The 15896-nt window shown below is 41.1% G+C and overlaps 1 protein-coding gene across 1 annotated transcript in view; it reads right to left on the bottom strand.

Annotated features, from left to right (window-relative positions):
* Positions 1-4668: 4668 nt before the first annotated feature.
* LOC118493641 (zinc finger protein 501-like) overlaps positions 4669-15896 on the bottom strand; it is an 18271-nt gene continuing 7043 nt past the window's right edge. Inside the window, exons 4-5 of the mRNA XM_035994211.1 lie at positions 13207-14260; positions 4669-4766 (exon numbers count right to left, since the gene is read on the bottom strand). Of these exons, the coding sequence (XP_035850104.1) occupies positions 4669-4766; positions 13207-14260 (1152 nt within the window). The remainder of the gene's footprint in view (positions 4767-13206; positions 14261-15896) is intronic.

Here is a 15896-nt window from a genome sequence, read left to right as displayed (position 1 = left end):
CTTATCACAGACTGGTATAAGTCAAAGTTTAGTCAGGATACTGTTTTGAAATCATTTCAATTTTTTTAATGGTAACCAATAATCCCACCTGTTGTCCTCCGTTTTGGCTATTTATAAAGCATACATTATAAATTATCACCCAATTCTATTTTACACCTTCTAGACAACTTCAATCCAACTCATCACCACTAGTTTTACACTTATTTTTTCAAAATTTTTTAAAAAGAATTAAAAAAATAAATAAAAAAGCCTCCGATGACGCTAAATGACTATTTTTGCGTCATCAGATTAAATGATGATTATTGTGTATATTGTGATATATGTGTGTGTGTGTGTGTGTGTGTGTGTGTGTAGGAGATTGTGTGTGTCTCCACATGTGCATTCATGTGTGAGTGTGTGTGTTCATCTGCTGTAAAGCACAATAGTGCCCCATTAAATAAAACACCCAAAATTCAATGAAAGTAGTGATCATTAATTTTACTTGCGAAAAACATCATTGGGAACCACCCATGTTATTTTTGGTTAATTTGGTTGAAAGAAACCCATATTTCTGATGAAGAAACTTCATCAAATTTGAGCCAAAGACAACACAAACGTGATCATATTTCACATGATCTGTCAACGTCAGTATGAAGACAAAAGATGATGAACACTGATAGGATCACATCTGTTGTAACAACCTGCCTGTTCATGTCATGTTTACTTGCTCAACCCTGTTGGCCCTGAGCCATACAGGACCTGCCATCTTGACAGCTAATGGCTATCAAACTATCAGTGACAGAAGATCTGTTTGCTCATACCTCTGGCTGTCTGCCTACTTCCCTGTACAGACAATCCAGTTTTCATTTGTGTTTTGAGGAGAGAGCAAACAACTAAAAGAACAACTTAACAGTTGAAGTCATTCTCATGGGGAACAACAATGTCTTTACAAAATATAATGGCAACATTCAGTCTGGACCAAAGTGGTTCACCAACACTGACTCTGTTTACACACACGTAATATATATGCTTGTACATTTTACAGAGGCCTCACGAGTAGGGCTGGGTACTGAATTCAATACTTCTTAGGTTACACAGATACACACAGATACACACAGATAGACACAGATAAACACAGACACACACAGATAGACACATATAGACCAGGGGCGGTTCTACATTGAATTACACCCAGGGCGAGACCCCCATTCGAGCGCCCCCCCCCCCTCAACAACATAAGTGAAAGAGAAAATATATATTTCTCAATTGCACAAATCCTTCATTAGAGCATTTGAAAAACACACTTAAGAGAATCCAGTTATTTAACTATTGCAATTACAACAGGAAACACACTTTTAAGGTAAACAATCTCCACAATGAACACAATTCTGCACAAAATATGACAGTATAGGTTATCAGAACTTAAAATAAATGTACACTATATACATAAATGTGCCAATATATACAATAAAAAAACTTAACAAGATTAATAAATTAATAAAACGGGATACTCCTCATGAATCATAAAACAAGCTATATATATATTAGGGCTGTCAAAATAACGCGTTAATTTCGATTAATTAATCTGAGAAAAAATAACGCGTTAAAAAAATACTTTCTGGTAAACTACAGCTTCGTGGTGCATTTGAAATTATTGTAAATGTCCTTTTCCCATCTGGTGGTTGTTTTTGTCGTTCAACAGCAATTTACTAGTGAAATAAGTTATTGTTATTGTTATACATTATTATTATTAAATCATTTAATTTTGACCATATGGCCTTAGCAACAAACAAGCCGTTCTTTAATGTCAGCGACTGTTGTTTAGTACCCTTTTTTTTCTTTTTCTTTTTTTACTTTCTTAAAAAGTATCGGTTCAGGCACCGTTAATTATGTATGCGATTAATTTCGATTAATTAATCACAGAGTATGTAATTAATTAGATAAAAAATTTTAATCGATTGACAGCCCTAATATATATATATATATATATTTATCATTTCAAGAGGTCCTGTACTTTAATTTGAAGAAGTCTATCATGAGTTTCTGTCTGCCTAAGCAGATAGAAAAGCTACAATTCTTGTTAAGAAAGTTTGCATGATGTGCAACGTTTATATAGGCTACTAATGCAATCATACAGTAAAGCATGCCTACGTCTTTTATTGTTGTAGTATTTTGTCCACCACTCAGTTTTTGGCTCAGCTTACCACAGGTTCTATCCTCACTCCCTCATCTCTGTCTCTCTCCTCCTGAGTCTCCTCCTCACTGTGCATGCCACTGACACTGTCGCCGACACCGACAACACCACTACCATCAGCCACGGGAGCTGATGAAGGTCCTGCTACTGCCCAAAACATGTCTTTTCACTTTTTTCTTTTATTTGAGCCGCTTGGGTAACTTTGTTTGATTTTCGCGTTTAGACCATTGCTATAAAAGAAAGGTTTAGACTCGTCTTGCTCCGTCTCTGTGTACTTCCGAGTTCTCCTAGCAGAGTTGGTGGAATAAGTTTAAGTTTTGTACACAGTGTGTGAGGTGTCCGAGATAAACTCCAGACTGAAAACCAAATTCATTCATCGTCTCACCAGAAACGGGATTTTAACCCCGACGTTATATAACGTCGGCCCTGGAGGTAACCAATCTCCCTGGTTTTCTGATCACGGTCGGAATCTAAGCGATCAGGAAAGGTTAACACATTGAACATTTTAAATTAAACAGCTTATTAACGTGCGCTTGTTCCCCCGTGTGCGCTGATGCGCTCATCTGTTGACATTTCCGAATGCCTTCCAGTTGCTTAATAAAAGCTTTCACACAAACAAACGTACATGTGTCATTAGTATGAGAAAAAAAAACTGTTTTGTGTCGGGCTCAGGCCGGGCTCGGACATAAATATCATAATGCCTGTCGGGTTCGGGCCGGGTTCGGTCACGGCTCTGTCGGGCTCGGGCCGGGTTTGGGCGGAAAAATTCGGCCCGATCCAGGCTCTACCTGTGATCAGTGATTGCCAGCCGTCCGTGTTGTAGGCTGGCTTCTTGGCCATGTGCTTGTTTTGCCACACACAATGGGAGACCTTTGAAGGTGTGTACCCGGCATGGCAACGCTTCAAGGGCCATTTGGCCACACTATATATACAGTATACACATAAATAAAGGTTAAATATATATATATATATATATATATATATATATATATATATATATATATATATATATATATATATAAATATAACCTTTATTTATCCAGGAAAGTTGATTGACAACAAATTCTCATTTGCAACGACGACCTGTCACATTCACACAGTTCCACATTCATACCTGGAAGCTGCCCAGTACAACCACAGGTTGATCTGCTGGCCACTGAGCAGTATATAGCAGTATATATAAAGTATATATCTCAATCATCAGTAATGAGTTGGCAGAATTGGACAAGCAATTCCAAGGGCCTGCATCCATACAGTGCAGTACTGTCAATACTGTAAATAGTCTGAAAGGTAGTACATGGGACCATAGAAATAGTGTCTGATAAACAGTAGTACATTACAGTAAAGGTAGTACATGGGACCATAGAAACAGTGTCTGATAAACAGTAGTACATTACAGTAAAGGTAGTACATGGGACCATAGAAATAGTGTCTGATAAACAGTAGTACATTACAGTAAAGGTAGTACATGGGACCATAGAAACAGTGTCTGATAAACAGTAGTACATTACAGTAAAGGTAGTACATGGGACCATAGAAACAGTGTCTGATAAACAGTAGTACATTACAGTAAAGGTGGTACATGGGACCATAGAAACAGTGTCTGATAAACAGTAGTACATTACAGTAAAGGTAGTACATGGGACCATAGAAACAGTGTCTGGTAAACAGTAGTACATTACAGTAAAGGTAGTACATGGGACCATAGAAACAGTGTCTGATAAACAGTAGTACATTACAGTAAAGGTAGTACATGGGACCATAGAAACAGTGTCTGGTAAACAGTAGTACATTACAGTAAAGGTAGTACATGGGACCATAGAAACAGTGTCTGGTAAACAGTAGTACATTACAGTAAAGAATGATGATGAGCTATTACATCCATAGATAATGTAGTCTAATTGGTTCATGCTCCACACTAATTGGTGACAATGAATCTTGTTATCTTTAAAGTTTCATGATCTAAACATGGAATATTGTTTGTCTGTTTCCATACGACTAGTCATTAAGCGTAATGCAACAGTTACTTATCATTTTGAGCAGTTGTATCGATTGATAGTTAGATCATTGTAATGAAATGAATAGACAATCATCTGAACTGTAATGTGTGAATTGCCTTTTGAAATAGTAGTACTTTGATGTTAAGTTGTGTCATAATGAACAGCTGATCTTTGTTAAATGAACAAATGATCTTTGGTTTATGTGTATCAAGCAATTGAAAAAAGTGTTAGAGTTTTGAAAAATGTGTATTTTGATCATTGGTTGTGAGTTTTGTGTCTAGAGTTTGGAAAAATAACATCAAGGTTCTGAAATGAGTGCCAAAGTGATTTTAAAAAACTGTAATATATGAATATGTTAAATGTGTAGAGGAGGAGCAGAGACTGGGGGAAGGATGTGATCCTGAGAGACTAAGATCTGAATCTGATGGAGGTCTCTGGTGTCAGCTGAAGACACCTTTGTCCAACATGTCCAGGATTTCACAAACACACTCACACTTATTTCATGCTTCTTGCAGTCAGCGTTGTCGGGGCGATGTGGAGGGCGATATATCCCAACCTCGGCCTGGGCGACTGTGAGCGGAGAGTCTGCAAGGCTGTGTAAAGACACAGACGCAATACTACAGACCGTAAGAGAAGAATTCAGTTCTTGGAGCTACTCTACCTTTGACCGCAATCAGTATAAACAACCAGACGTTTAACGGCGACCATGCGCGCTGACGATAAGAAACATGAAACCTGTTTTAAAGGTTGCTCAGTTCTCCAAACTATCCTTTAGAAAACAATCTGGTGATGCTTTGGCCCCTGTGGTAGACCTGATTTGGAATGTGATAAAGGTTCAGGTGCAGTAAGTTTAGTTTCTGTAGAAGTGAAGCTGTTGAAGCTGTTGTACATGTACTAACATGTCCCTCTATCTAATCTATCTATCTACTGTATGTACTGTTGATCTAGAAACACCCACCATGCCTGTGCTCCGCAGCAGAAACAAGACACAGAACAACTGACACACCTGGACCGGGTCCAAGTCCTCTGGGTGTCTTTGTGTTTCTCAGCTGGAGTCTCTCATGTTCCTCTTTAAGGTCTTTGTAAAAACAGGGATCTCCCATTACAGTGTGTTTCTCTGCTAATATTCAAAAGTTAAAGAAAAGGTGATTTAATATAATTCATTCTGATATTTTTACAGAGCAAAGGATGATGTAAATATGCAATCAACAACTGAAGAACTGAACATTTCGGTTTCTAAAGTCAAACAGCTTGTACTGATTGATTGATATCAAAGAATAGAAGAGTGTCTGTACAGTATGCAGTGTAGTAGAGGGTGGTACAGTGTAGTAGATGGTGGTACAGTGTAGTAGATGGTGGTACAGTGTAGTAGAGGGTGGTACAGTGTAGTAGATGGTGGTACAGTGTAGTAGAGGGTGATACAGTGTAGTAGAGGGTGGTACAGTATAGTAGAGGGTGGTACAGTGTAGTAGAGGGTGGTACAGTGTAGTAGAGGGTGGTACAGTATAGTAGAGGGTGGTACAGTGTAGTAGAGGGTGGTACAGTGTAGTAGAGGGTGGTACAGTGTAGTAGAGGGTGGTACAGTGTAGTAGATGGTGGTACAGTATAGTAGAGGGTGGTACAGTGTAGTAGAGGGTGGTACAGTATAGTAGAGGGTGGTACAGTGTAGTAGAGGGTGGTACAGTGTAGTAGATGGTGGTACAGTGTAGTAGATGGTGGTACAGTATAGTAGAGGGTGGTACAGTGTAGTAGAGGGTGGTACAGTATAGTAGAGGGTGGTACAGTGTAGTAGAGGGTGGTACAGTGTAGTAGAGGGTAGTACAGTGTAGTAGAGGGTGGTAAAGTGTAGTAGATGGTGGTACAGTAGGCCTTTGCTTCAGTTAGAGCTCTGCTGAGGAGGGAAATGAAGTCTGTACAGGGCCATATTGCCTGTCTGGGCCTGTTCCTGTAATCAGAGAACAAAATGGACCTTGTGTGTCCAGTTAATAGCAAAATATAATTATATTCATTAATTAATATCAACTGAGCTGCTCTGCTGCAAACAGATAAATCTCCCAACATCCAATCAAATCCTTCATAATAAAAACCTGACCAGTGTGTTTGGGGTAGGACGCCATTTGACAGTTTACCCTGACTTTAGTCATCAGTAACCCTCGGCAGAGCAGTCAGACCAGGCCTGTCTCTGAGCAGCAGCAGCATGATAATCTCCTCCCTCACTGATAATCACTGCAGGTCCTCTCCCTGTAACAGGATAACATGATAACAGGATAACGGGATGACGGGATGACGGGATAACGGGATAACGGGATAACGGGATAACAGGATAACATGATAACAGGATAACAGGATAACATGATAACATGATAACATGATAACAGGATAACATGATAACATGATATCAGGACTGAATCATTGGAATTCCAAATGCTGAGGGAAAGTTTTTAGCTTGAACTCAGATCTGAGATTCTAAACATTGACTGGTTGCTTTAAGAAAGAAACATGATGTTCCTAGTTCAATTCAATTCAATTCAATTTCAATTAAATTTTATTTATAGTATTAAATCACAACAAGTTATCTCAAGACAGATAGAGTAGGTCTAGACACTATAATTTACAAAGACCCCCCCAATCCCACGGTGGGAAGAGGAAAAACTAGTTTAGTGTTGCTTCAGGGAGTTTAAAGAAGAACTGACCATGAATTAGATGAGGCAGTAAGAGTTGAGTTACAGCAGCAGAGAACAGAGAGAAGCTGCTGCCTCCTGCTGGCTGTCTGACTGCATTACATCAAAGCCTCAGCACATGATTTTACTCCACTACATTCATCTGTTACAGCTTTAGTTACTAGTTACTTTAGTTACTCCACTACATTCATCTGTTACAGCTTTAGTTACTAGTTACTTTAGTTACTCCACTACATTCATCTGTTACAGCTTTAGTTACTAGTTACTTTAGTTACTAGTTACTTTACACATTAAGATTCCTGCTCACAGAACACATGTAGTTTATAAATCTGATGTCTGATTCTAAACTAACCGACAATATAACGACTACAAGTCACGCTGAGATGATCAGACCATAAACACACAACTGGTTGATCCTTTACTCTGTCTAACATGGTTTAATACTTTAACTACATTTTCCTGATGATACTTATACATATATTATATATTTTCAATGCAGGACTGTTACTTGTAACAGAGTATTTGAGTATTTCAGTTTTTGGTTTTATAACGTGTGTGTGTGTGTGTGTGTGTGTGTGTGTGTGTGTGTGTGTGTCTCTCTGTGTGTGTGTGTGAATGCATGTGTCTCTCTCTGTGTGTGTGTGTGTGTGTGTGTGTGTGTGTGTCTCTGTGTGTGTCCGTGTGTGTGTGTGTGAGTCTCTGTGTGTGTGTGTGTGTGTGTGTGTCTCTGTGTGTCCGTGTGTGTGTGTGTGTGTGTGTGTGTGTGTGTGTGTGTGTGTGTGTGTGTGTGTGTGTGTGTGTGTGTGTGTGTGTGTGTGTGTGTGTGTGTGTGTCACGTAGAGATCTTTAGTGCGCTTGCATAACTGCAGTGTGAAACCAAAACTTACCGGATCAAATGTTACAATGTAACAAAAACATGAACCTTGGTTCGGACTTTCATGTGTGAAAACGCCCTTAGTTTCCTTGTTGTTGTTTTTATGTTGCTGTTGTTTACACTTGTTTAGACTATTTTTAGGAGTTTCTATCTTTTTTTCTCCAAATGTTCTGACTTAATTTTAGTGTTTTTTGGGATGAAATCTTACCAAAGGGGGGCGGGGGTCTGTGTTTAGTTTTCTGTTCTGATGATAAGGAAGGTGGACCAAACCACTTTGAGGTTTAATGGGGGGGGTAGAGACTTTAAAAAAAACATCTGTCTGCGTCTGTAATAAATGCACATTACACAGTATTATATTACTTAATTATGAAGTATATAGTTAGGTTTATAATGCCGTATTGTTAGGGGAGGGGGGAGGCATGTTTTCCCAGGAAAAGAGATTACAGGTTTCCCTGACGTTAACAAATACCACCAGACTCCATGTAAATAATCACTACTTTTAGCGTGTATAGAGCCAGTATATTTCCACCAGACTCCATGTAAATAATCAGGACTTTTAGTGTGTATAGAATCAACATATTTCCACCAGACTCCATGTAAATAATCAGGACTTTTAGCGTGTATAGAGCCAGTATATTTCCACCAGACTCCATGTAAATAATCAGGACTTTAGGCGTGTATAGAGCCAGCATATTTCCACCAGACTCCGTGTAAATAATCACTACTTTTAGCGTGTATAGAGCCAGCATATTTCCACCAGACTCCATGTAAATAATCAGGACTTTTAGCGTGTATAGAGCCAGCATATCTCCACATGTAAATGGGTGAATTAAGGGTTTATTTCAACCAAACCAGAGTGGTGATTGTTGGAACAGTGGAAAGATGAACCAAGATGGCTTTTGGTAGGTTTATTTAGTTTCTGTCCACTTTGAATGAAGTGTGTTTTACGATGATAAAAGTACTGATTACTAGTACACAGCTAACAGTACTGATTGGCGAGGATTGCAGGATGTACTGCACGCACACACTTCTGAACGCTCTCTGAGGTCTTCAAGCCAAGACCTTTTAACCGTTCCCAGAACTTGTTTTAAAACAAGAGGTGATCGTGCCTTTTCTGTGGTGGCTCCAAGGCTCTGGAGCTCTCTCCGGTTAGCCTTGAGAGCCTTGGATTCTGTGGAAACTTTTAGAAAACACCTAAAGGCACATCTTTTTAGACAAGCATTTAATTAGCTGTATTGTATTTTATGTGTTGTGCTTTTGTTTTTACTGTAAAGCACTTTGTGACCCCTTTTGTCTGCGAAAGGTGCTATTTAAATAAAGTTTACTTACTTACTTACATCATTTATCAGAGTCTGGTTGTCACCCCTGTCTGCAGCAGTCTCCTCCGCTCCATATCTTTATAACGGAGCTAACCACAGCTAACTGGAGCTAACCGCTAATCAGAGCTAATGGTTGCTAACAGAGCCTTCAGTTCTCCGTGCCTGTATCCATTAACTGTATTTATGCACTCAAGACCAAATAAAACCTTTAATTCTATTAAATTGGCTGTAACGTTACAAGTTTTAAACTATAACTCAGAGTAGTTTGAATGAAATCTGCTCAGATGAGAACTTAAAGCTACATTGTGTAAGAATTTCTCCCATTTAGCGGTGAAACTGTATATGACAACCAGCTGAATATTACTTTTCTAGCCCCTCCCATTCTGATCGCGTTTAACTCCTACGGTGGCCGTATTATTCCAAAAAGTACAACTTCGTCCGTGAGTGTTCCTTCCAGTGTAATAACAGTTTTACGTTTTCATTTCCTTGCTATCTATCAGGTTCCCAAACGAATGCAAGCTAATGTTAGTGAAGTATCAGCGTGATCCTCCATCTTCAACAGGCTTTCAAATCTGCCGGCAGTCGCGTGCTATCTCCCCCTGGCATTCGTCACAGTGCCACTGAGTGTAAAAGCAAGAAAGGTGTATGGCGGAGGTATGTCCCTCTTTGGCTAATGTATTTTAAAGATGGAGGCGCAACATGGCGGCCGTCATTCGAGCGACTCGCTCGTATGTATTCTGAGTGATTCTGAATGGCAGATTCTACACTTAGGAGAATACTTTGACTAGTTGGTGGAAGTAATTACACATGAATGAGCAGATATTTGTGAAAAGAACAAAGGGGTTTTTGCTAAGAATCAACTACAACAGTTACACAATGTAGGTTTAATAGTGCAACAGGACATGTATAGTACAGAACAGTAGGCTATGTTTAGGAACCCCAAAACACGGATAATACACTTCAACACATGAACAATGATCTAACAAACTAAATGAACAAGAATCTACTTCAGATAGCCCTAGTCTTAACAGGAGACAGAAGGAAACAGTGCTGAGATTAATAATAACATGTAATGTTCTGAACCGTTAACATTAACAAAAACATTTAATTGACAAAGTGTTATGGTTTTGTACATTTTCTGTTTTTTGTATAATTGTTCTGTATATTTCTGTTCCCTGTTGTGTCGCTGTATCTTGTGTCAAGTCTCTGTGTTTACTTTATTTCATGTTTCCTGTCTGTTGTTCCTGTTTCCTGTTTTATTTTGATAGTCTGTTTTCTGTCTTCTCTTGTCTAGCTTTACTTTGTGTTTTCCCGCCTGTGTGATTGCCTGATGTTTTCCACCTGTTTCCCAGCCCTTGTGTCACCTGCCTCTTGTTTCCTCGTTACCCTGTGTATTTAGTCTTTGTCTTCCCCTTGTCTTTTGTCAGATCATTTTGTGTCCTGGAGCCATCAGTTTGTATTCTGTTGTGTCCTGTCCCTGTAAGTTTGCTCCTTTAGTTTCCTGCCCGTGTTGCCGTCAGCCTGTGTTTTTTCCTGTTGCTTTTGTATTTTTCTCTGAGTTTCTTCGTATGGTTTTTCCAGCCTCTGAGCTGCCGTTTTTTGGTTATCAATAAATCCCTGAACTCAAGCCATCTCCTGCCTGTCTGCCTCACTCTGCATTTGGGTCCTCAATCCCCTGCTCAGCATAACACAAAGCACATCATGGCTGCACTTCCCTTTCATTTGTTTTAAATTCAACGAGCAATGTGTTGTATTTTAACAGAATATTAAGCAGCAGAAAGGCAGAACTGAGTACATTTTAACATGTTTATTTATTGCAAGTAAGATCATTATCACAATATTCAACAATGTTCGGGCATATCGCATATTTTCCTCATATCGTGCCGCCCTAATAACTACCCTGAAATTGTGTCTTATGCTGCGTAGTGTCGCAATATTTTCATTTCTATCTGTATCATCGTTTAGTCCAATTTGTTTAATATGTAAATAGATGTTTTTCTAAATAATCTGATGTTATGTAGTCATTGTTTTCACCTTGGTTTGACTAGTTGATTACTGAACCCAGCCATCACGCACCGTGCCTTCACATCCTGCTCCACCACCACCACCTGTAGGAAACACTGTTAAAGTTACTTGTTTGAACATGGCTGCAAAGTTTTGAGAGTTTTTGTGCACCCTTAAGTCCTTAAATGTGTTCACAGAATAAAAAATTGCACAAAATCCAAGATGATTGACTTCCTGTCAGGCAAAAAAAACACTCAATTCTTTTTATACATGTTCCTAAAGATGAGAACAATTTTCCAATCAAATTTCGTGAACATCAAAGAACCTACATCCGAACCATGGCGTGTATTAGGGGACGTTAGGGGAGACCACTGCAGAACTTCGCTTTTTACCAGGTCTACATATGACAATTTAAGTGAGTCTATCTATCTATCTATCTATCTATCTATCTATCTATCTATCTATCCATCCTTCATTGACATTCCAGCCAGCAATGCATTGAAGCATCAGCCTTTCAGCATTCAACATTCACAAAGCAATTTTTTCAGAAATTGTGATCTCTAGCTTCCTTTACTTATTCATCAACACAAATAAGTAGGGGTGTAATGATACACGTATTGGTATTGAACTGTTACGAGGCTTTCGATTAACAGACGTAACAGTCAACGTGCTGTCTGCCCCTCCCGCTGCCTAAGAAGAACACTCTACTCCAGTCAGGCATGCTATGCTGAACTAGCTCGTTGCAATATGGCTAGTAATGTTAATGCGACTATTACCAGACCAGAATTAGAAGATCCTCCAATAACCAACAGGTCTGGTGTTTGGAGCCACTTTGGTTTCCCTGTAAGTTATGAGGCTGATGGCAAGAGAGTGGTGGATAAAAACAACAACGGTATGTTGCATCTGCTACACGAGAATAGGCTACACCAGTGGGAATACTACAAACATGTCAACTCACTTACCTCAGTGTGTCAATAACTGAAACTAGACTAAAACAAGAAGAACTATCCCCGCAGCATTTACCACTGCGGCAATTGGTACATTTATAGACGCGGATATGAGCCCCTACTCTGTAGTGGAAAACGCAGGTTTTATGAACATGGTTAAAGTAATTGAGCCCCGTTACACTATTCCTTCACAAGCCCATTCCAGCCAGACTGTAATTCCTGAGTTGTACAAAAGACAAAAGCCCAAATAGAGAACCAATTGTCCAAAGCACCAGCTGTTGCTCTGACAGCAGACGGCTAATCCTTCAAAGGAAAGGAGCGTAATATGTAGTCGTAGCCACAGTAACGTACATGCAGGAGGAAACACCTTGGCTCTGAAAACATGTTCACGATGCAGTGTGAATGCGCTGGTGTTTTTTAAGGTTATCACTCTCAGAAAAAGTTTTACCACATTGATCACACCAGTAAATTTTTTTCTCCAGTGTGTATGCGTTGATGTCTTTTTAGGTGACTCTGTCGTGTGAAAGCTGCCCGACATTGATCACAGCTGTATGGCTTCTCTCCAGTGTGAATGCGTTGATGTCTGTTTAGGTGACTCGGTCGTGCGAAAGCTGCCCCACATTGATCACAGCTGTGTAGATTCTCTCCAGTATGGAGGCGTTGATGGTTTTTTAGGTAACTGTATCGTGTGAAAGCTGCCTCACATTGCTCACATCTGTGTAGATTCTCTCCAGTATGAATGCGTTGATGGTTTTTTAGGTAACTGTATCGTGTGAAAGCTGCCTCACATTGATCACAGCTGTACGGCTTCTCTCCAGTGTGAATGCGTTGATGTATTTTTAGGTAACCCTTTAGTGTGAAAGCTGCCCCACACTGATCACAGCTGTGCGGCTTCTCTCCAGTGTGAATGCATTGATGTCTTTTTAGGTGACTCAGTCGTGTGAAAGCTGCCTCACATTGATCACAGCTGTACGGCTTCTCTCCCGTGTGAATCAGTTGATGTCTGTTCAGATGGCTCTGGTGTGTGAACGTTGCCCCACATTGATCACAGCTGTAAGGTTTGTCTCCAGTGTGAATCAGTTGATGACTTTTTAGGTTACTCTGTCGTTTGAAAGTTGCCCCACATTGATCACAGCTGTAAGGCTTCTCTCCAGTGTGAATGCGTTGATGTATTTTTAGGTAACCCTTTAGTGTGAAAGCTGCCCCACACTGATCACAGCTGTACGGCTTCTCTCCAGTGTGAATCAGTTGATGTCTTTTCAGATGGCTCTGGTGTGTGAACGTTGCCCCACATTGATCACAGCTGTAAGGTTTGTCTCCAGTGTGAATCAGTTGATGACTTTTTAGGTTACTCTGTCGTTTGAAAGCTGACCCACATTGATCACATCTGTGCGGCTTCTCTCCAGTGTGAATCAGCTGATGTCTTTGTAGGTGACTTGGTCGTGTGAAAGCTGCCTCACATTGATCACAGCTGTGTAGATTCTCTCCAGTGTGAATGCGTTGATGGTTTTTTAGGTCACTCTGTCGTGCGAAAGCTGACTCACATTGATCACAGCTGTGCAGATTCTCTCCAGTGTGAATGCGTTGATGGTTTTTTAGGGTACTCTGTTGTGTGAAAGCTGCCCCACATTGATCACAACTGTACGGCTTCTCTCCAGTGTGAATGCGTTGATGTCGTTTTAGGTGACTCTGTCGTGCGAAAGCTGCCCAACATTGATCACAGCTGTGTAGATTCTTTCCAGTGTGAATGCGTTGATGGTTTTTTAGGGTACTCCGTTGTGTGAAAGCTGCCCCACATTGATCACAGCTGTACGGCTTCTCTCCAGTGTGAATGCGTTGATGGTTTTTTAGGGTACTCTGTAGTGTGAAAGCTTCCCCACAATGATCACAGCTGCACGGCTTCTCTCCAATGTGAATGCGTTGATGGTTTTTTAGGGTACTCCGTTGTGTGAAAGCTGCCTCACATTGATCACAGCTGTACGGCTTCTCTCCAGTGTGAATGCGTTGATGTCTTTTTAGGTGACTCGGTCGTGCGAAAACTGCCCCGCATTGATCACAGCTGTGTAGATTTCCTCCATTGTGAATGCGTTGATGGTTTTTTAGGGTACTCTGTAGTGTGAAAGCTGCCCCACAATTTTCACAGCTGTGTAGATTCTCTCCAGTGTGAACTCTCTGATGAATCTTTAAATATCCAGATGATGTGAAGGATTTGTCACAGTGCTGAGAGTGGTGACATTTGGGTCCCTCTCCTCCTCTCCGTTTCTATACCAAAAGACAAACAAAGAGAGAGTTAGTGAACAACCTTTAAACCCTGGACTTGCTCTTGCTCACAATTTTAACTCTTCATACAATAATTTATCGTTCACCGCAGTAGGCCCATAGTCAACAGGCGCACAGCCCAGAGCATGAGTGTCACGCAGAGACACCCAGCAGCAATGCCATAAGACAAGCAAGGGAGAGACCAACCAGGCAAGCCAAAGTCAAATGGCCAAAATCCATCGAAAAAGCCGCCTGGGAAAGCTTCGACCAAGATCTGCACACCATTCTTGAGAATTCGCTACGAGGCAGCACAATCACCAAGCTAAACCTCTTTGGCAGCATTGTTTATGGGGAGGGCAAAGAGAGGTTTGGGGAGGTAAGCCAGAGGAAGAAGATCCTTAGGGAGGTGGGAAGGCGTGAGCAAGAGATTCACAAGCTTGTGAAGGCTGCTTAGGAGGCCCTGGCCATGATCTGGGAGCAGATTCAGATAGCCAATCGGAAAAAACAAGACCTCTATGTAGTTTGGTTGGACCTGGAGAATGCCTATGGTTCCGTTCCCCATCAGCTAATCCTGTTTGCCCTGGAATTCTTTCACATACCACCCAGCATTCGGAACCTCATTTCCAATTACTTCAGCAGCTTCACCATTTGCTCCACAACACGGGATGCAATGACTGGCTGGCACCACTTGGAGAAAGGCATTGCAATGGGTTGCTCAGTCTCTCACATCCTATTCACAGCTGTCTTTGAAATCATTCTCATCGGTGGGAGACAGATGGTCCGAGAGGTGAAAGGACAGTCAGGCCAATAACTGCCAGCCCTGCAGAGTTACATGGATGATGTAACCACCCTTCTTCAAACAGCAGCCTGTACCATGATGAAGAGGAACTAATGAAGAGGTTTGAAGAACTCCTTAGTTGGGCCAGGATGAAGATAAAATCTATTAAGTCCCTGAGTCTCTCCATAAGCACAGGAGCCAGAAATGATCACATCTCTTTCACAGTGAACAGTGAGAAAATCCCTGGCAGAACAACCCGTCCAGAGCCTTGGGAAACTGTATACAGCTGTTTGAGAGGAATGCACTTCAACTGCCACTGAAGTCAATCCTGTTGGGCTACAGCCAGGAGAAGGCGAGGCTTGTCCTAGAGCTGAGGGACACGTTGGACCCATCTGTGCAGAACACCAAAGCTCCAGCCCGAACAGGTCGCAAGTGGAGGGTAGAACTAGCAGTCGACCAGGATAGTAGCAGGCTGAAACACCAATAGATTGATGGCAGGTCAGGGAGAACTGGCCTGGGGTGGAGGACTGCTCCGAAGATATGGTCCAAAGCCACAGGGAAGGAGAGGAAAGACCTAGTGATTTCCGAGGTGGTCAGGACAGAGTAGAAGAATTATCAGATCAAAGCCCTTAGCCAACGCCAGCAAGGATGCTGGACGACCTGGGAAGGAGTAATAAGCAGGACCATAGGTTGGGCCGACATGTGGAAGATCCCCCAAGCCAGGCTGAGTTTCTTCATAAGGTACACCTATGACACCCTCACAAGCCACAGCAACTTCTGTCTGTGGTATGGCTCAGAGGAGAGCTGCCAACTCTGCAATGCCCCAAATGCGAGCCTGCAACACACCCTGTCAAGCTGCAA

Source organism: Sander lucioperca, chromosome 17, assembly GCF_008315115.2.
Source record: "Sander lucioperca isolate FBNREF2018 chromosome 17, SLUC_FBN_1.2, whole genome shotgun sequence".
Lineage (NCBI taxonomy): Eukaryota > Metazoa > Chordata > Actinopteri > Perciformes > Percidae > Sander > Sander lucioperca.
The sequence above is the reverse complement of the archived record's forward strand: the minus strand, read 5'-3'. Positions and strand labels throughout refer to the sequence as shown.